We start from the raw sequence: 22,052 nt of genomic DNA on the forward strand, positions 1-22,052 counted from the left end.
ATACACCACCCAACCTCCATTACATCTGATGAACATTGAATTAATGGTAGTGCTATGCTAGGGTTATTCCCTTTTCTAGCTTTTCACCCTCAGTGCATTTTTTTCCAGCAGCAATTTGACTCCGTGGGTCTTTGTTTCTCCTCCCCCATCCACACTGCTATGGCCCACCATCTCAGTGCCCTAGAGATTGCCAGACACTCCTCCCATCATGTGAAGAAGCATCATCCATTGAAAAATATCATGGTCTAGGGCTGTTTGCAGTTCTGAAGCTGTCTTGGTTGGAGCCTGCAGGGGATTTCTCAGTGCTCAGCTCCCCAGCTGTGTAATGGAAGAAATAATCCTTATCTTTAGCATGTGCCCTTAGCACTGAGGAACACTGTGCTGCTATCATCAACCACTGTCCTTGTTAGAAATTTTCTTTCCAAGCACATATGGAAGGAGATCTGCACAGTAATAGCACATTTTAGAAGCCACAGTAAGTAAAGCCAAGTCCTCACTGTGCCTCTTGTCCCATCTCCCAGTGGCTGCCCAGAGGAGATACTAAGGGAAGGGGCAGGTATACGGACGATTCCTCCCTTTCCAGGAGGACCCTGCATGTTTCAGCAACTCATGTCTCATGAGTTGCCATTGTCCTATTGTCTCTTTGCTTTCCCAGGCTCTTGCTCCCCCCTCTCCCTTGGCAGGGCTGGGAATTGCTTCCCACACCAGCTCAGGGTGGAGAAGCGGAGCCAAAAAACACTTTGACCGCTGTCAGGCTACCTTATCTAGGTACCCAGTCACAGGACAGCTGATGGCAGCAGCTGCCACCACTCCTGGCTTTTCTCTGCATTTCTCTCCTGCTTCCCCTCCAGAGGACCAGCTCCGCAGCAAGCCCAAACCTTCCCAAAACTCTGAGCACTCAAGCCCTCGAAGTGGTGACCCCTTTGCTCTCCCCCATGACATGCCTCAGTGCCTAATTGTTCATCTTCTGCCATAATTCAAGTCTTTGTTCCATGCCACAGTGCGGAGGGAATAAAGCAGAGCGAGGACAATGACAAACCAGACACTGAGGGGCAGATGACCCCTTCCCTTTGACTGTGCACACAAGGAAAATCGAAGCTACCTGGGTTGTTGTTTTTCAACACCAATCTGGTCCAGGCAAGATAACCACCACAAATGCACAGGGCTGGGGTGCAAAGAATGGGAAGGGAGCATGCTATTGTGGCTGGCTGAATGGTTCAACTGCTGGCAAAGCAAAGCCTTTTGTCCACTGATTTTTTTTTTTCCTTGCAGATTACTTTATTGGTTACCTTTTGTGTTTCCCCTCTCTCTTCCCAAGCATCATATTATTCCATTTGGAGGGTATTTCCAGAAGTTTAGGGGTGGCCAGGAAAGTAATTCAAAGCAAGGGCTTCACTGATCTGAACCCCCACTTCTAAAAGGGACATTAACTCTGCACTGCAGTCTGTCTGTATCAGCTGAATTCACCCTAGCAAATTTTTAACTCTTTGCCCAGTACTTTTGATGAGCTATTTTCAGCCTGTCAGGCACAGGTTAACCATTGGGTTCATCTGTCTGCAAGGTGATCTCTGTGCCGCAGGGTCAGCCAGTGAAGCCCCAGCTAGTCCTTTCCTATCTTTGATTGGATGATGGGATGATTTTTTTTTAATCAGAAGAATCACAGATGGCAAATACCGAAAAGTTTCAAAAAACCAAATTAATATTTATTTATGCTAAAATTCACTGTCCCTTTTGTTTGCAACATATCCGTGCATCAGGGGGATTGTGATTGTTTGGGACTTCTCTGACCATCTCTAGCCCTGAGCACAGGAAATAAGCTAGGAAGGTTTGGAGTCACACCACACAAGCAGGTTCAAGGCAGGGAGGCACCTAAGAACCAGAATATATTCACAGCCAAGGCTTTGATTCTCCAATCCTCCCGGTGTTTACAAGGAGAGGGAGAGAGGAATTGTTTAACTTTGAAACTCCAAAATGGCCTTGGTGTCCACAAAGTTTTTAGAGTGCTTGCAACGCAGCAGGAGCCAGGGATTAAGCTCTAAATCCATGTTTTGTCCCTGAACATCTGTCCTGATCACTAATAAAGTGAACTCTGTGCTCTCAAGAAATATTTATCTACATCATTAAAACTCCCTGCTATTGTTGGGCATGACTGGCAATCAGCAGCTGGGAGCAAAACCATAGAAGGCCTTCAGCCTGAGCCTGAAATGCCCCTGCTGAGCAAAGCAAGGGTGAAGAGCAGGTCAGAATTACTAAAGGGTGCTGATGGGGATGGAGGTGCCTCGTCAGAACTGTGACAGCATCATTAGCAGCTCGAGCCAGAACAGCAGGGAAGCTGGGGTCAGGGCAGAGGGCCACTGCCAGTGCTGCGGAGGGTGGCTCGGAGACAGCACCTCCACGCACCACCACTGCCCCCACATTGCTCTCATCTGTCCCCCATTTACATAAGCCTCATTTACCTCAAAAGCTGCAAACAGAGGAAAGAGCTGCAGCACGACAATACTCATTCAATCGGCTCCTGCAAAACGTAGCACTTTGCAAAACAGGCTCTGCTCTTCCATACCTCCTTCCAGGAGGTGGGGAGCCCTCAAGTGCAACTGGTTGTGACTCTGCAGCCTGTAAGACCAAGGGGAGAGGTGACCACTCCCCAGAGGGGAAGGCTACAGTTGACTCCTGCTACTGAAATTTTGGCTGGTGAGCCAAGTGCACAACCAGTGTGAATACCACAACCTGGGCAAGGCTATTTGAGAGCTGCAGCCCTTTCAGGCAGCGGGGAAACAATGGAACCACGCCTGTATGCCACATGAGAAGTCCTAGCATGTTCTGGGGTTTCCCAGGCTAATGTGAACCCATTTTTTGAAATGCTGTCCTAGAAACCATCCTCTGGTGTGCTGCTGCAGGAGCACTGCACATCCCAGTGGCCACGGGGAGATCCTGGCACATGAGCACAGGAACTTGGAGGCTCTGCTTAGAGGAAACATCATCAAAGGCATTCCAAAAAGCCCCGAGTCAGGCAACAAGCAGCAGGCATGCAGCCAAATAGCACTGGACCGGTATTATATTAACCCTGCCTCTTTGGGCACTGACCACACGTACATCATGCTGCAGCTCCCCAGCACTCAGCTTTTGCTCAGGAACTGCTGTACGCAGAGACATAGGCAGAAGGAAACACACTGCACCTTCATCTGCCAGTCAGCACAGCTTATCCCAGCCAGATCACTGGCTATGCAGACCCCTTGGCTCCCTCAGCCCCCAGCGTCACAACTGAGATACTTAAGATGGGATATAGTGCATAAAGTTCAAGTGTATAATTGTGTGAGGCAGGCAGAGGATGGACAGGGATCAAGGGTTCACCTTCTCTTCTAACGCAAGCACACAAGGAGACATCAAGTGAAAGGGGGAAATCATAGCCCCCAAACCTAAATGAAGGCGTTCTTTATACCACAATTAAATCAGGAAACTCCTTTCTGCAGGATGTTGTGGACACAGTTGATATGAGTTCAAGGAGCAGCTGGACCAACTCACAGAACAACAACAATCCATCAAAAGTTTTTAGAATATTTTCAGTTGGAAGGGACCTAAAACAATCATCTAGTCCAACTGCTTGACCAACTCAGGGGTGACCAAAAATTAAAGCAAATTAAGGGTGTTGTCCAAATGCCTCTTAAACACTGACAGGCTTGGGGCATCGGCTAACTCTCTAGGAAGCCTGTTACAGTGTTTGACCACCCTCTCAGGAAAGAAATGCCATTTCCAAAAACCATTTCCACACATCCTATCACTGGGCACCAGGGAGAAGAGATCAGCACCTTCCTCTCTACTTCCCCTCCTCGGGAAGCTGTAGAGAGCAATAAGGTTGCCCCTCAGCCTCCTTAACATAGGGATAACTTAATTAAACATAAGGATGTGGCTTTTACAGGCATGCCCCTGAGCCACAGATTGCTGGAGGCTGGGAGAATACCCTGGTGAAGCTCTACAAGATGCATGAGAGTCCAAGAGAGCCTAAGATTATAGAAAGCATCTGCTATTTGACTGCTATCAGAAATCAGACACTGTTTAGACAAGGCTTTGGGCTCTCCAAGTATAGCAGCTCTTCTGTACCTGCAGACTGTGAGCCCAAACACTTGCACTAATGTTGGGTTAATTTTAGGAATACCCACCTCTTCTCCCTCACATAGCTGGGCAATATTTTTTCAGCAAGTGACTTATTTGCTTTAAATAAATGCAATTTCTAGGCATCCAAAGTGATGCAAGAATTCAGGTCAAATTCCCTGAATAGCCTCCGCCACCAAAAAAAAATCAACAACACTCTGAAGGGTTGAGCAAATCACAGGGAGAAGGGTTGGAGTCCTTTGGAAACACTCCTTTTTTGCTATTTCCAAAATGCTTCTCTTTCCGGCACTTCCCATATACACCAGGGATAAGCTCCTTGTGAGCCCAAGAAGCACAGACCCAGTTTGCTGCTCTTCCCTGGGGTTACATGCCTCCAGAGCTCCCTCCTCGCCAGCATGCTCCGTCCTGCCATGGGAACCTGCTCTCACCCTGCCACGGCTGGTGCAATTCACAGGAGCTGCTTTGAACATCTGTTGGGCTGGAGCGGGACCCCAAACAGGCACAAGACAGTTCCAGCTCTGCCACAGTCCCTGTACCAGCTACAGTCCTCTCCAGCCTGTGCTCCAGACCCCAGAGACGCCATTGCTTGAGCCATGTCCTAAATAGTCTCCACATGGTGCTTCTGCTTCCTGCAGCACTTGCGGGGCTCAACAAGCTGACACCTGGGCAGTTGATTTCTACAGGACCCCCAGGGTTTCATCTCATTATCCCCCTCCTCCCCAAACCACCAGTTGCAGCTGAGCTGAAACAACTTCCTTTCCCACGTGCTTGAAGAAAATTATATTTTCTATGCAACAGTTAAAGTGCCAAGGGATCCTTTTAGCTTTGGAGGAAAGTTCCCCCAGATGGCCATCCTATTCCAGGCAAAGAAAGAGACACAACATTTCAGGGCGGTATAAATTATGCCAAACAGGGTTTGGCTAAACACTGCAACCCAGATCCTGGTAACAGTGATGCACCAGCTTCTCCTTTCACACTATGGTCTGGCCAAACAACTTCACTCGCAGATCCTGGCTGTCCCCCTGGAGAATATTTAGAGGGCTGAAGAATTAAAAAGACCCCTGACCAGAGTGTTGGCTGGATTCAGATGCCAAATGTTGACTTTTGCCCTCTGTGGTGGCACGCCTTTGGATTCAGGCTGATTTTCACTTTGAAAGGAAGTCAGCACTATACAGTCTTTTGCTGATTTTACACAACATCTCCAAAATGGCAATCTCTCTTCAGAAGCCCAGGGCTTTCCAGCAGGAAATATCTCCCTACAACCCCAGTTCAGACTAACTCATATCCAGAGGGGCTAACATCATCCCGGTTTGATTTTCAGAGAAGCCACAAGCATTCATAATCAGATCTCCGAATAAGCGTGTAGATATCTAGCTCTGAGTGAATATCTTTGCTTCCAGAGTATTTTGACTAATGTGGTACACATTGACCCAAATTTGGGGAACAGAGAGGCTCATTGACTCAGACTGGGTAAAACACAGCACACTGGTGGGGGACACGTTTTAAACTAATTAAAGATTGCTTCCATCAGACCTGCTTCTGTCCCTCTTCATACCCTCCCAGCACATAGGTCTCCTTACTGGGCTAGCCCTGAGGGTCATTGGACTATGTCCCCTTGCTGGGAAAGGATCTCTTCTCTGTAGGGCTGAGTTGTGGGGAGCAAAGCAGCACTAGCACATCCTGATAGCACATCCCATTATTTTGTACAGTGCTTCACGAAACCTTAGTTTTTCTACAAGTATTTTCTTCAACTAAATTCCACTCCATTTTCTTCAGGCAATAAATGAATTTTGTTTACAAAGTACTTCAACAAGACTTGAAATTTCATTTATGGAAAATGGGCCTCAGACTTCCGAGGCATTTGAAACCATGCTGAAATATGGCAATTTCAAGCACTTACCTGTCTCCTTCCTGCAAGTCTCTGAATCAAAGGTTACCATGACAACAAAGCCCACTCTCAGTCCAGCAGAATGAATTGTTTTTACATGACATCATTATTAGCCAGGACCCAACAAAATTACGCAAATGAGATCCCCAGACAGCAGGACTACAAAAAGCCCAAACACGCAGCATAACAATTATATTCTAAACTTAGCAAAGAAAGGAAAATGTCACCCAACTCCCCAGCAATAATTCTTTAAAAACCAAACCAAAAAGGCTGACCTCCTCCCAATGCCCCTGCAGGGCTACAGAAGTAGTCCAGCTCTGCCCTGTTACAAGTTGGACTTGATTTCTACCCTGGGAAGTGGCACAGTTGCCTGCAAATCCTAGCACATAGCCACTAGCGTTCCCAGGGAGGATGCTGACTCCCAGCACACTCCCAGGAAGCTGGTTTGCATTATACTGTCTACATGGAAACCAGAAGAGGGAGAAGAGGTTCTGCCTTGGGTGAAATGCAGCTTCTCACCACCTTGAGCTCCCCATGGCCTTTGCATGATGCACCCAGGGCTCCTTCTCCCAGCACCAGGAGCATCCTTACCCCAAGGTGAGGAATTCTGCACATCTCTGGTCCTTACCCAGGACATCACAACACTGCCATGTGATGACAGACCCCCACCTCAGGGCTTCCCCTGCTCAGGACCACCTGCAAATCAACCTCCAGATATCCTCCGGGCCAGGGCCCTCACAAGCCAGTTGCTTAGAGATGCTTCCCTTTATAACCATGGTCAGGTGAATGCACCCCCCCTCCTCCCACTGAGGATGTGCATGAGGTCCTCCAATCCTAGTTGATTGAGGGTTCACACTTGAAAATGAGTGTATTCTGGAAGCAGCTGTTCTCCAGAGGAGGGAGAGGGAGTCACTCAGCAATAAGTTGCTATAGATGGTCATTCAAGCATAATAAATCCTCCTTATCAACCCTGTCTCGCTACTCCTCATAATTTAAGCTGGGTGTCATAAGGCAGTGTGAAAGCAAAGGCTAGCTTTACAGTCAAACTGGGGATTACAGTCTGGCACACATATTTAAAGACTCACAACAGCAAAGAGAAATTGTTAAAGGAGCCTAAACAGCATCCCTCAAATGCCAGGAGATGGGCTGATGAGTTATGGTCATTTCCAGCACAGGTCTCGGCTGATGTGTAGCTGAGCTGGGGTCAGACCAGAGACTTACTGTTCCTAGGCTTCTTGAGCAAGGGTAAAACCTGCATGTAATAAAAAAAAATGTGCATTGACATTAGAGAAGGTTTCTGTCTGTATTATATGCATTTTTGTCTCTCTTTTTTTTTTTTAAATGAAGATCACTGCATGCTTTTCTTTCTTTCTCTGAATAAACTCAGCAATACTATTTTGTCTCCTATTCTCTCCCAGTCTTCACAAAAGTCCAAGAAGAACCTTCCCCCTTATAATCAACTTGCTACTCTGCATAGGAGCTAGGAGCCTTTGCTTTCTGATTGCCTCATTAAGGAAGCTAGCTCAGACCAGTCCCTCCCAGGCCTAAGCCGGAAGTTTATGGCACCACATCTGAAGGAGAGTTTGTAGGCCTGAAAGCTTGGCTTCTTTTCCCCAGCTGTCCTATCTGTGTAATAAAAGAATATTGCTTTTTCCTACCAGCCTTGCTTCACTTATGTCTTTTGCCTATCATGGCCGCAATGCCACCTCTGCTGAAACCACTGCTGTCAATTCCTTGATTGCTATTTATCAGGGATCCCAAAGTGCTTTTATAAAATGCCCAATGCTCAGCTAGCTCCTACTCCTCTCCCCTTCTGAAGTAAATCAGCCGGTGCTGGTTTTTTGGACACATTTTCTCTCTGCTAGCCAAAAGGGAGGCCACAGGGATGGGGGTGGCGCAGCCCTGTTCAGCCCAGGGTCCCTGCCATCCCCGGGCTGGCTGACTCCTCTGTCCCACCCAAGTGCCCTATGGCTGTGTCTTCCACACCCCCCACTGCAAAACACCCATTGCAGCCCCAGGGTGGGGTGTAAAGGGAGACCTGAATCCCACCTGCAGTACTCCTCCCCTGGAGCAGGGGCCACGGCAGTACACGGGGTAGACACCTGCTTTGTTGGCAACACTGCAGGGTTGTCCAGGAATGAGACACAAGGAACCCTGCAGTTCCCACACCAGAGATGTCTTCCCTGCCCTGGGGTCAGAGCAGGGCTGGAGCAGGCTCCTTCTCCTGCTTCCACTGGCCACGGGGCACGGGGAGGCATTCCCTGCTGCTGTGGGGTGAAGGAGCTTTGCTGTGGTTGGCACCCACACCCACCGCTCCAGGCACATCGCCCAGTTCCCTCCACAGTCCATTGCTTGCTGCCTGCTTAGGGGTGGAGGAGAAGAGGACATCTTCATCCCCATGAAGGACACTGAGGATCCGCAGAAGGAGCTGAGCGTGTCCATACTGGAAAGCACCCTCTTTGCTGCTCTGGCTGCTGTTAACACATCACCCATCTGCTGAGCATGAAAAGGGAAGGTAGTGGGGGCAGAAAGAGCGTCACAGCCACTTTTTCCCACCTCTGATTGCAGTGAGTGTGTCTTGTGGCAGCAAAGCCTGGGATCCCCCGTGAGGTCCCTGCTGCCCAAAGCCTGCCGATGTGTGAAAGTGTAAGGGAGAATGAATCCCAGCAAGCCACAAATCTGCCAAGCGAGGGTGTTCGTGGAGTGGGGCGACCGCAAAGCCTCAAACCATGTTCCTGCTGACAAGCTGCTGATGGATGAGTTTGGTCAGGAGGAATTGCGCTTTGCAGAAGAAAGCACTATTTGCTTACAAGGCAGACAGCATGGCAATGGTCCTGAGAAGAGCCCCATGAACAGCAACTGTGCAGCGTTGGACCTGCTCATCTTATAGGGTGAAGGAACCCTACCTTGATGCTGGGGTTTCTGATCATACCACCCAAATGCATGAAGGCTAGCTTAGGGCTGGCTTTGGGGCACTCACCCCACTTCATGAGGAGGTGGTTTGCAGAAGAGGTTTCTGGAACAGCCACCCTTTGAAGGCAGAAGATAACCACTGCGCCCCAAGGGACCCTTTCTTTCATGGGGCTGTGGGGCTGAGCCATCCCTGCCGGCCACGTTACTGCCTGGCATAGGGGACACATTTATCTGCTCCCCAACATCTGGCACCTCAGTAGCTACACGTTCCTCTCCCCAAGCACTGCTGTAGTATAAGCACCTAATAATAAAACACGGCTATTGCATTCCTAAGACACCTGTCAGCCTGAGCACTAAGTGCCAGGGTAATAAATACTTGCTCAGCTATGCCTCTTCTCCGCCAATTCTCCTGGCTCTGCCTGTTTTCATTAGTATTTCTTTTCTGTGGACACTGCAATTACACTCTGTTCCTCTTCAGGGCCCTTGTTCCAGGTTCAAATAGAGAAGTGATAATGCAGGGAAGCTTTTCACATCGCTGTTTATTTTTGTCTTCTGAGTCAGGAAGATCTTTTCAGGCTGGGACCAACCCTGTGCAGTTTTGATTGAAGAAGGACTCACGCAGTGTGGGGGGGTGTGAGCGGGGAAAGGGGTGAAAACTTCATCTTCCAGCTTTTATGGTTTAAAACAGTGGTGGGCTCCTTCCTTGCCTGCTATTGCTGAGGTCACAAGCTACGCTCCTTCCTCAGGAAGACATAAGTATGCAGCCTGTACTGCTAAGACCCATGGTAACTATCCATCTGCCATAGCAGCTGCGAGCCCCGGCACTCCCAAGCCTCTTCTGTCATCCGAATCTCTGAGCAAGAAGGAGGATTCAGCTGAATGCAGCAAATTCAAATGCGTAACTTTTTTGTTCAAGGTTGCAATGTTTGGAGATACTGTCCCACCAGCAAGTCCCTGGTGCAGCATCCAGATGGTGCTCAGGGAATCCGGGGAAGGGAGGAGGGCATTTTGTTCCTTCTTCAGGCATGGAAAACAACTGACGATGTCACTGCTTATTTGCTGCTTCTGCTATTTCCCAGTGGTAATTGAAGGGGGGGAAAGTCCTCACTGAATATGTGTGATTTGGGTAAATCATCAATATTTTTAACTAAAAAGTAGCCAAAAATGCAGAAAAAAAATACAGGGGAACACAGGATGTTTCAAACTTAGTGCAGTAGGAAGAACTTCAGCATTTCTCGCAGGTGATTTTTCTTCTGCTTTTGCATTTGAAGAGATTTACTTCATTTCAGATCTTCCTACCCAGTGAGAAATTTTTTCTATTAGTTGCTAAATATAAATTCTCGTGCATCCAAGGAGATGCAATGAAGTGTCCAAATGAATCCCCTACACGTTGAACTTTCTTGCCAGCAGACCACACAGCCACCTGGAGACATGTCATACTGTCCAAGTGATGCAGCATGGCCAGCTGTGCGCTATTAAATCTCCCAAACCAGGGTAGCCACAATCAAAACTCCCTGCAGCAAAGGTCTCTGCACCATGGTAAATCCCAAGTTATGCCTGGAAACTGTTTGAGTGGACTGAAGTGACAGTGGAGGTCATCGTAACAGCTGAACAGTACAGCAGGGTGGGTTGAACTGCCCACAACATTTCCTTGGCACACATTCGATTTACCACATGGCCAAAGACATTTGGGCTAAGGGACTCCATGTCCTTCTCCCCACCAGGGTCTCTTTAAGGCATGGTTCAGCTGGAGAAGTGTATCTGGTGGGTTGGATAAACCAGCATCTTGGCCAAGGCCTCTTCTTCTTGCCCCTAGAGCAGCAGAAAGCTTGATTCATGTTGTACCTAGAAAAATGCTGAAGAGCTCTACTGGAAAATCAAAGTCTAACCATGGGCCACACACTGCAGGGAAAGAGCACACCTCAGGGTCTCCTTCTTGCCCACCCATCACACTACCATCTTCCCATCTTTGAGTGGGTTCCCAAACTCCCCAGACAATTTGCCTTGAACATACCTTCTGCCCTCCACTCCCCTGCCATTGGAAGGGAAAACATTTTACACACGACATGATGGGAACTATGGAATATTTTCAAGCTCTTTTATTTTCCCCCCAAATATCTATTTTTTTCATGGGTAGCTTGTCTGCTCATCACTGGGACAAACTTCCCAGATGTGCAGGTAGCCTGAAGCCCAGAGGACTGTCTCCCCAGGCTCCCCATCCCTTTGTATGTCAACATCATTTGGCTTTGAGAAACAGACCATGGAAAAACCAATGACACAGATTTTTTTAAAATATGAATTTTTATTTGTTTTGATTGGAGTTCAAGAGAGTGGGTAGAGTGGAAAAGCGGAGTGATTTAATTCAGTGAAGAGGTCTAGTCCCGCCTTGTGTGTTAGATCAGGAGGTTAGTAGGTGGTCAGAGAGTCCTCCTCCTCCACTCAGCGTGCTGATCTTATTCATGTAGTTCTTGTTTCTGATGTTTTCTAATCTCTCTTCAGAACTTCATTGTAATTTTTTGAGACATTTTTCTGTTGCTTTAACTTATTGAAAAAGCTAAAAGCTGAAAAAAATTGCAGGACTCAAAATCCTGCCAATTAGAATGGGCAAAATTTTTTTTCCGGCAAAGGTTGAAAAATACAATTCGAAGTTACAAACAGGCATTGAACATTGCACCAAAAAGCATTTGAAACACAAATCAGAGAGAGAGAGAGAAGAAAGGTCACAGTTTCCATGAGAAATCCCTTAAGAGAGTGGATACCAGCTAGTCAATAGAGAAAATAAAGTCAACAAAAAAATTAAAAAATGCATTTTTTTCTAGTTGTTAATTATTTACAGCTGTAATAACAGGATTGTCATGCATTAAACTGCTGCCGGCTAGATTTTTTCTCATAGTGAAGAGTCTCACAAGATGGAAAACAAAGCAGAAGACATACTGGGGCACAGATTGAACCTGAGGGAGTGAAAATGAGCATATTCTCTGGCAATTTTTTGCAGTGTGCTCTTTCCCATGATGGGCTGCCCTAGAGTGATGCTAATGCAACTTTCCCTAGCCTGGGCACCAGGGCTGCAGCTAAAGAAGCAGCAGGTGCCCTCACCTTCAGATAGGACATTTGCCTGTGGCTATCCCCAAGTCAGTCAACAGTGAAAATCTAGTTGATGAAGGGATACTTGTGGCCACTTGACTTGATTTGGTGGGCTGAGAAACTCCCTTCTGACAACCGAGAAGAGCCCTTCAACTCTAAATACAACCTGGCAAAGGCAATGTGGCAATGACTCAGGTTTCCCAACTCTGCCCCTACTTTTTGTGGTTCCAAAATCAAATCATTACAATGTATGATTGCCGTTACATTTGCTGGGTGCCCTGCAAAAAAATAGGAGGAATTGACAGACTTTTCAGGGGAAACAGAGCTGCTAGCAGTGTAACATGAGCCAATGGACTTATCAAGTTGACAGGACCTTCAAGCAGCAATGCAGAGAAGAGCCAAGAGCCTTCAAAGACTGTGGGAACATCCTGGCTCACGTAGCAAACCTGGGACCAGGCTTCCCCCTCTAGGCAGATGGGATTGTTAAAGCTGTGTGCAGAAGAGATCTGCACTGGTGGGGACCAGGACAGTGGGGAATAGGAAAGAGTAGCTAGAACATATTTTGTCCCAGAGCTTCATGAGCAAAAACCAGCATAACCCCACTTGTGGTGAAGGATGACAGGTCAAACATTAGGACTAATCCAAGCCTAAGGCTCTCTGCTGTTTAAAGCAGCACAGATTCCCATGGTGGGAGGCAGGCATACACCCAGAAAGAGAAGTGGCTTTGTTTGCTTATGTGTGGTGACATCCTTCATTCTCATGGCTGGGACACCACAAGGCACAGGCGGCAATTGCCGCTGACCGCAAGAACCTTTCTCCAGCAGCAGAGGAGGGAATATAGGAGCTATGACTGCAGTTGCAGGATCACTGCCTAAACGTTTCTCCTAAGACAGGGGCAGATGAAGGGGTGACACTAAGGGAGCTGATGCTGGGCACCATGCTAGGGGCTGCACATCAGGTGAGGGTCCAGGACACAGTGGCAGCAAAGGCCTATGCTTTTGCTGACCCCTCCCACAATTTGCGCATAGTCACGTATCAGCACATCCCACCTGGATGAGCAGCAAGCAGTGGCCAAGGGCCAGCACTTCCCTTTGCTTTGCAGAACAGCCCAAGCTGAGGTGCAGCCCCTACCTGTGGTGTTTCTCTGACCAGGGACAGCTGGAATGGATCCCACCAGGTTTTGTGCTCCCTCCTGAAGCAGGCTCAGGGTGGAGACCTCACAACACTTCGCAATGCTCAGCTACACAATCCCTGGTTGTGCTATGGAGTGAGGACTAATTGCTTATGGTATTCAGCTGTTGAAAAGTCACGCTTGCCTTCCTGGGAACATCCTAGTGTCCCGGACAGGACAAGGGCTGTGTTGGAGAAGTTATGACATCTGGGACTAAGTTTTCCTGAAAGGTGCTGGGCAGCACTGCCAGCAGTGACCTTGGTCCAGGCAGCAAGCCTCCACCAATAGCCCAGCGTGGGGTCCCTTGCTCCCTTTGTTCCCTGTGACTCCCAAAGCCATATAAGGACCAGCGGAGAGGGATGCACCTCTTTCCAGAAGATTTAGCAAAGAGAATGAGAGGGAAGTAAAGTAATTGAAAGTGGCCATTTTCTCTTTCAAAGAGAAGGAGGTTTGACTTTTAGGTATAAAGAGTTTGTGAGCATAAGTATACACATGCATATATGCATATATATATATGTAAAATCCTTTGGCTGACTGAACAATAACAAGGTCAAACAGTAAGTATTTATACCTGGAAGCCATCAGTCTCATCCGTGTTGTGGCATCTTGCCAAAAATGCCTTCAGGAGTAGTTTAGCTTGATATGGAGAGAGGATTAGTGAATTGTTTGGGGTTTTTTTTCTCCCTACTTTGACATTAACAGAGCATTTATGTTTTCATGAATGTGCCCGTCATCCTGGCTGAGTCCTCCCCACCCCCAACAGCCACCAAGGAGTCAGGGAAATGTTGTTTCTCTCCAGTCTGCAAAATCCACACAGATATTTGATCAGGTGGGTTAAAGTGTGGCCCCTGAGAGGCATACAATTTGGGGAAGAGGGCCTGGAGCAAGGGCTGGCCTGATGCTGTGACAGTTCAGCCCCACACCGGCTCTCCACCACCCCCAGGACCAAGCATGTGGAAGGGGGGACACTAGCACATCCCTGTCAAACCGTTTCCCAGGTGAACCTATCGGGAGCTGCCTGGTCCTCTCCTGCTCATGGCATGCCCTGGCACGCTGGAGGAGTGCGGTACCTGTCCTCAATAGCCACTCACCTTTGACCGTGATCCTTCCTTTAACAGCAGCCTGTGTTTAACTGCTCTGTTCCTCCAGCAGCTGCAAAGAGAACTGCAAAGAGGCTGTTTCTACAGCAACCTCCAGGACAGGCAACAGCTCTAGGTTTCTGAAGGTCTCAGAGAGGTTTGTAGCAGAACAGAGGGTCTTCCAATGTGAGGTGATCTGGAGCAAGAGAAACCCCTTCCTGCTACATGATGCAGCCCTTAATCCCCCCAAGGGATGGCTGAAAGGAATCCAAGATATGGACAGAAGAAATCAAGGCAGCAGATGAGAAATGAATAGACCTTGTGTCCATAGGACAGGCTTGCAGAAACAGGCTGGTCATGACCTTGTTTGCATGCATGGCTTGTGTCTGGCAACAGCAAGCATTGGGGTCTGCTTGCATAGGAGATGTCTTACAGCAAACAAACTAGGACACTGCCAGTGCTACTGAGCTGGCGAGGATCAAGACAGGGGTGAGCTGTGTTGGCCACAGCACTTATCTGTGAAACCTAGGGAGTAGCGAAGCCAGCTTTGCTTATGTTGAGCCTGGTGCATGGAGGAGAACTGGGAAGTTCTGTCTCGGGTGTCACCGTCCTGCTTGGTGATGTTCAAGAAGCTTTTGAGGTATTGTATGGGGATAACTCCATCAGCCCTTTGGAAGAACAGGTGGCACCAAGGGACCACTTCTCCCCCATCCTTCTCATGTCACCCTGCAGAAATGTCACAGCACTAACACGGCGCTTACAGCTACCACGTGCTGCCTCCCCTGCCTGCTCAGAGGACCTCAGCCGAACCGTCCCCTGCCTCCCTGGGGCACAGAGCTCCTGAAAGCCACACTGCTTTTGCCCATATGCAGTTTACAGAGGAGGGAAGAGGTAAGCTGCCAGCGCCAAAATGTCCCTCTGACATTTTCAGGCGAAATGCAACTGCAGGCTTGGACTGCACTCTTTGTGTCCCAGGTGGTGCAAGCTACAGAACAGGAGCACAGACTGAACAGATCATTTTTATCACCCTCAGAGACTTCTAATTCCTGCCTGGGAGATGCTCATCAAGTCAGGGAGGCTTTGGGCCTTGCCAGAAGAAAAGAAATATTGGAGTACTGAGGTTCACAGCGAAATGAAGTGCCCACTCCGTGCACAACTGTGGATTAGATTATCAATGGCCAAGTACAGATCTGTTCCTATACAGGAACAATTATAAAAATGGAGCCCTTAGATACCATCACAGCAAGCAGTAAACCCCAGTAACTGATGCTAGGTTAGCTCTGGCCTGGTGTGCTCTTAGATGAAGCCCCCATCAGCAGCCTGGTGTTAGCTGGGAAGGAAACGTCCCAATTTGAGCTGCTGACAGATTTAAAAAAAAAAAGAACATTATCTTCTCTGTGATGTCTGCTGGCAGGAGATGTTAAACCACTTATTTATAACTATCTTCCCGAAATGCTTCCCTGCTTGGAAGCCAAACTACAAATCCTGTTTGGTTTGTTGTCTTTAACCAAAGGATGCCGGTATTTCTGCTTCCAGCTGGCAAAAAGACTTGAAGCCAGTGCCAGGCTTCGGTGGGAATAGACTTGGCTTTCAAGGCGTGCTAACACAGATCCAGGAAGGGAGCCTTTTATCAGGCAGAGAGCAAAGTTTCTGGAGTCAGGAAGAGCAAAGATGAGCCAGCAGACGGGTGTCACCGGCAAGCCAGATCGGTGGGTTGTGTCCTGGGGACGGACAAGAATGTTGGCGTTGCAGGGAGGAAAGGACTGGGGAAGAGACTGGCAGGAGATTCACCCCAACAGTTTGGCGAGACAGGTCGGATCACCTGCAGTAAGTGAAGAGGCTCAGATGCTGCCCCAGTGCTGTCCCTGGCACCGCAGAGAGGTCCAGCCCCGGCACCTTGAGCATCACCCTGCTGCACTGTGCCCTGGGTGGGCAACAAAGGCAGTGCCTACAGGTGCTTGGGCTGCCAAGAAGCTAATGGTAAGACCTGACAGTTTACAGAGAGCTCTGTGAAGCAGGCATCAACAGACACAGGAACATGTAGCAAGGCAATGTGCAGTAGGATGTGGCCCTCGGGATAGAAGGGATTTTGGGGAATGCCCAGGCTTGCAGAGGAGACCACCTCTACGGCGAGGCCAGCTCAAGTCAGCTAAGTCACTGGATCCTGTATTTAAACTTGCCTTTGATGTAATTCCATTAGTAAACACAATATACTCTTTGTTACCATTTTATTGTGTTTGTTTTGCTTTTTATAGGGTTTCTATTCCATTCACTTAGGCCTGAGTATTATAGTGACATGAATGTTTTATGAGATGCACTTCATCTCGCTTATTTAAGAAAATGACATCCAAGTAGTTTCCAAAACAAACAGCCTCACGACTGGTTAGCATAGCACTTCCCACCGGACAGCCCGGGGAGCAGAAGGGTGGCAGCAATGGCACTCGCTGCTGGAGGGGACGGTGCTCCCATGGAAGGAGCACAGGAGCCTCGGTGGCGAAGGGTACGGGGCCGCGGCAGGGCAGCGCTGGGGCGGCCGGGCTGTCAGAGCGGGGTGGCTGCAGCAGCAGGAGGCCAGTGCCAGGAGGAACCGGGTGCCCCAGGTGCAAAAGCAGCCGGGATGTCCCCCCTGCCCAGCAGAACGGCTGGGGATGGTGCAGTCTCCCTCTGCTCCTACAACCCGATGCTGGGCGCGAAGAGGGAGAGCTCCTGGGCTTTCCCCTCCTCACCACCCAGCAGGGAGCCCTCGATGATGAAAGGCACTGTAGAAATGTCATGGCCAGTTTGGGGGGCGGATGCTGTGGGGGAGTATGGGGAGAGAGCTGGTTTCCTTAGCATCGGCTTGGGCGGGGAGGTTGCCACCTCTTGCCTGATGCTGCCTGTTGGTGTGGATGCACTTGTGGACTGAACACACCAGGGGCTGAGCTAAATGTCTCAGGGCTCCCCTCCTCACCGCAGCTGAAGGCAGGGGGAGCGACAGCACTGCTGGTGAGCCAGCAAGATTGGTTAGGGATGGGCAGGACACACACCAGTGTCACCCATGCTGCAGGACAAAGTGCCCTGGTCTTCCATGCTCCGTCCTGCCATCCCCATGGATATTCCAGGTGGGGCAAATCCTGTGCCTTGTGCTCAGCCCTGCTCCTGCATGGGCAGGGGTAAACTGAACTCGGCACAGCAGCTCAAAGCAGTACTGAAGACATCACCATCGGGGTGCTGGGGCTTCGGCCTGTCTGCATGCACCCGAAATGTGCTGAGGGCAGCTCAGGGGGGCCAGGAAAGAGGGGGTGCATCCCACCCTGGGAGCAGGGCTGCTGGCAGGATCAGTGCTGCCCACGTCCTAGGGATGAGAACTCACCAGGCACAGGATGTCCTTCCTTGTAGCAGGACAGTGTGTCCATGGGTCTGGGCACCAGGGAGTGGGGACAGATGATTGGATGCCACCATCTTGTGCTGCTGCTGGGAAGGGGATGACCACTGGTTTGGGTCCTTGACTGTAGTGGCCAGGAAGGGAGAAAAAGCCTCTCTCCAAGGCACTGGAGGACTCTCCTTGGAAGAGCATGCAGGTGTTAGAGTTGGGTCTTATCTCAATGGCTTTGTGGGATGGCACCTGGCTCACATGGCTCTCCAGGACAGCAGTATCACCCTGCTGTTTCAAAGAATGCCTTCTGCTGTTCTCCCATGGTGCTAAGGATGCTCAGCTGCATCTGTTCAGCAGGGGCAGGGAGGTACTCAGGGACCGACTGTCCCCTGACTCACCTCCACAGGTGGCCCCAGTGTGTCCCACAGGAAACAGCCTGCACCCGGGCTGGCCTGAACCAACATCACTGCTGCTCTGGTGCACTGGAGCAGGGATGCACCACGAGCTGGACTCCCCTGGGTTGTGCTCCTCCCTGTCAGTGTGGATCACCTGAGAGGTAGGGGCTTCTTTGCCTAAATCCACCTGTGAGCAGTGAGATACTACAGAGGGCTGCTGAGTAGCCAAAGGAAGATGAATGGGGAGCTGGAAGAAGGGGCGGGGACAGAGAGGAGATGCCAAGAAGGATAAGTGGATTGGGCCAAGAGAAAGTGATAAACCACCCATCTGAACACAAACTCTATGGCTTCCAGTCCTGATGCTGAATGCATGCAGCCTCACAGCTACTGTCTCCTCCAAGGCATTATAAAGCTCCTGTCTTCACTTCCTGACTGACCCTGGAAAAAATTATTTCTCTGGTAGGAACCAACCCACCCTCTAACATGAATTGCCCCAGGAGTGCAGGATGGCAGACAGACAAGACCTTTCTCACCAGTTCTTGTCTGGGGAGAGGCACGGAGGAAACCAGCAGCTGGGTTTGGTGAAGACAGAGAGGAAGAAGCCCTGTACATACCTACAAGATGCTGCCACCCTGTTCCACCACTGCAATGGCTCCATGGACCACAGCAATGGTGGGTTTGCCCCCAGCAGGCACTGGGCTACAAGCTGGCCCACACTGCACTGCTCCCTCAGTGGACCAGCTCACCTGCATCCACAGCCTGGGGAGTACCACCTAGCACAAAGTGCCAGCAGCCCAGCTGACAGACTGACTCTGGAGGCCTCCAGATCCTTGAGCCCAGGCCACCAGGAGCATCCACCATGCTAGGGCAGTCCATCGCAGAAGAGGAGGAAGGGGGTGGACTGCAGCAGCAGCCCTCAGCAGAGTGGAGCGTGAAATGGCAGTGGCATGCAGACCATGGGAACAGCAGGAGGTAGAGGAGGAGAAACGGAAGCACAGGGTGACTTGGACAGATGGGGGACATCAGACTCACGATGTTAGAGGCACAACTTGTTATGATCCTTTTGTTTTTTTTCCTTTCATCATCAGAGACAAAGTAAAATGAAACTAAAGTATACGGGATTAAATTAAAATCACCGTTTTGTTTACATTATAAAAGAACGATCTAATAATAATAATATCAAATGAACAATAATAATTAAACAAAACAGGAAAGAAGAAAGCCCTGGAGAATTCCTGCCTGGATGGTGCTCACTGATGGAAGGTTTGTGTGACTGGTTTTATTGTTTGGGGATCATTCCCTTGATAGCTGACTCCCGGTTTACGTATGTGGCCCAGTAGACTAAGTTGAAAATAGCAAAGAGGACTGGAAAGACGATGCGGGACATCTTGTCTACCTTGCTGACGCTGTTGTATGTCTTCTTACTCTCTGGGAGCTTCTCCTCTATGCGGGGCATCTTGGGGGGTATGTTGGTGGCAGTAGCAGTGGCAGCAGCACTCTTGGAGATGGTGGGCAGGCCAGGGTCCTTGGCAATGTTGAGGGCATATGTGGTGCCAACAATGTTGTAGGTGTTGTTGGTTTTCTTCGCTAGTGCCACTGGCTCTTTTTTCTAGGGAAGGTGGAAGAAAAAAAACATAATTGAGGTGAAGTGACTGTAGAATTGCATGGAGAACATTTTGTCCTCTGAGTTTACCTGCTTGCCCAGATGAGAAGATGGAAAAGGGTGTGAGGAGCAAGAGACCAAGAAGGCATTGTGGAAGGGAAGGAAGATGTGGTGAGAAGATGGCCAGAACCCATGACATCTGCCACTTGAGGGCTGCTGGAGCATAAGGACGTGCTGGACTAGGGTGGACCAGCTACTCCGTGTAAGCCTGGCATGCAGCACGTAGCACAAAGAGGTCCTGGCCTGGCAGCTAGGTCCTGCTGCAAGTCAAGTAACTGAAGCCACTAGCTGGGTTTGTAGCCTCCTTGCAGCCCCTTAGATCAGAGTAGCTGTATAAAAAGGTGTGTGCAGCTGTGCTTGAGTAGTAGCTGCCCCAGACAGGTGACTCCTTGAATGGCTGAGAGCTGCCAGGTCTATGTTGCATATCACCAGCTTAGTATAAGTGAATGCAGGCTCAAACTACACAGACTCCTTGTTTTCTCTCTCAACTGGGCAGTGTTTTCTGTTGCATGTAAGGTTCAGCCATGGAGAGATGATGCAGGAATGTAGTCTCTAGAAAAGAATGACACCCCGTGTGGTCATCCTGGAGGAAGAGTTTGATCTTCTGCTTTGCTGGCCTGCTTCCTGGGTCAGGTGAGAGGAGGAGACATGACAGAGGATTATAGTTCTTTTTTTTTTTTTTTGTAGCAGTAGCAGAAAGCCAGTGGGGCTTTAAGAATGTGGGTGACAGCATTGCAATACTTTTGCACCATATTACAAGGCCATATCATACACTGCCTCAGTGCCCCAAATACCTCACAGGAATACCTCACAACTTAACATCACAATGTCCAAAATTTCTCTGGGACCCTTTAGAGCACCTCATGACCTACCCAGGTAAGATACAGAACAGATAGAAGGCATTTGCACTAGCCCTGGATTTCAGGACTAGCCACGCTGTCCGTGGGGAAGGAAGGAGGGCTTGCATAGCAAATGGCAAAAGAGGCACTTACGTGACAGACACAATGTACTGAAGGATGATGGAAGATGCTGAAGACAGACAGTTCAGATGTTAATGAAGATGAGTGGACAGGAAGACGGAGCTAGGAAGTCATGATAGGTGTTACCCCCACTCTGGGGATCTTCCTGTTGCTGTCAGGGGCCTGAGACCAGCTGCACCGTAGACCATATCATATAAAGCAATCCAGGTCTACCAGGAGAAGCCCACCGAATGAAATCTATTCATATGCAAACATCAGGCATCCTACACATCCCAGCACTCATGTACTCCATGTGGTGTCCGCTGTAATTACAGAAGAGCCAGCATTAGATACAGCAATGACTCATGGTGGGGATCTAATACCTAAACTGAGAAGGAGGTGTGACTTTGGATCTCATTTTCTATTCAAAAGCAATTGAAACACAAGGTAAGGCTCATCCGGGCATTTCCCAGGGGTGCTTGGCATGGTCTTGCATGTACATGTGAGGGAACTATGTACAAAGTGATCGTCAGGAGAAGGGGAGAGTGTGCAGCCAGCAGGACCTGTACATCTCCCTACCCTAGCCTGGGAACTGGTAGCAGACAGCATTGCTGGGTAGCACTGGGAGCTGCAAAGGCCACATTTGCCCAGTCTGCTCTGCAGAGATACTCCAAGGGCTTTAGCTTTCATACTGTACTTCCAGTTTAAATGTGTCCACAATCACCATGGATATTTCTGGGTACCTTAGGAAATAATTTTCCACAGTGATTTTCAGAGGGACACTAAAAGCAGACCTCTGTGCAATCTTTAAACCCCCCTCCAATAACATCATAGCCAGGCCTGCAGCCTTGTAATAATGCCAGCAATTACAGAAATTACCTTGCTGTTAGAAGGAGGTCTAAATGCCTTCAGACTCCAGATCAGATTAAACCACTGATCAGACCATATTCATAGTCTTTTATGGGAGTGGGTGTTATGATCTTTAACGATTAACTGAGCAACTGATTTCTGCAATCATTAGAGCCATGTTAACTTGTACCCCCTGCACAGCAGGTGAACTTTTCCTGCTAAAGAGCTGACAAGAAGCAAATAAAGGACTAAAGATGTTTCACCTTCTAAAATATTTAAATAAGCTTAAGTATGATTACTTATTAACAGAGCTACAGGAGGTAATAAAATAATTAATAATCAGTAATGAAATGAAAACCAGATTGTTGTTCACAGAATGTAATTTGAAGTGCACTGTGATTATTTTAGTATTAATCAGCTGTGTTATTTGTTACAGGAATAAGATGACTACAAGTGACATGACATTTTCAACCTGGCTAGCTTTTCTGCCCCAGAGCTTGGAAAGTGGATTCGTCTTGCCTGGCCAAAGGCATCTGAAAACAGCAGGCTGAAACAGAGCAAAGTCAGGCAAATATGAATGCTGTGG

General features: G+C 48.9%; 1 protein-coding gene across 1 annotated transcript in view; it reads right to left on the bottom strand.

The window, feature by feature from the left end:
* Positions 1–19,047: 19,047 nt before the first annotated feature.
* Positions 19,048–22,052, bottom strand: part of GABRA3 (gamma-aminobutyric acid (GABA) A receptor, alpha 3) — a 60,692-nt gene continuing 57,687 nt past the window's right edge. The window contains exon 9 of the mRNA XM_010568901.1: positions 19,048–19,604. Coding sequence (XP_010567203.1) covers positions 19,275–19,604 — 330 coding nt within the window. The 3' untranslated portion in view covers positions 19,048–19,274. The remainder of the gene's footprint in view (positions 19,605–22,052) is intronic.

Source organism: Haliaeetus leucocephalus, unplaced genomic scaffold, assembly GCF_000737465.1.
Source record: "Haliaeetus leucocephalus isolate CR32 unplaced genomic scaffold, Haliaeetus_leucocephalus-4.0 Scaffold262, whole genome shotgun sequence".
NCBI classification, from domain to species: Eukaryota; Metazoa; Chordata; class Aves; order Accipitriformes; family Accipitridae; genus Haliaeetus; species Haliaeetus leucocephalus.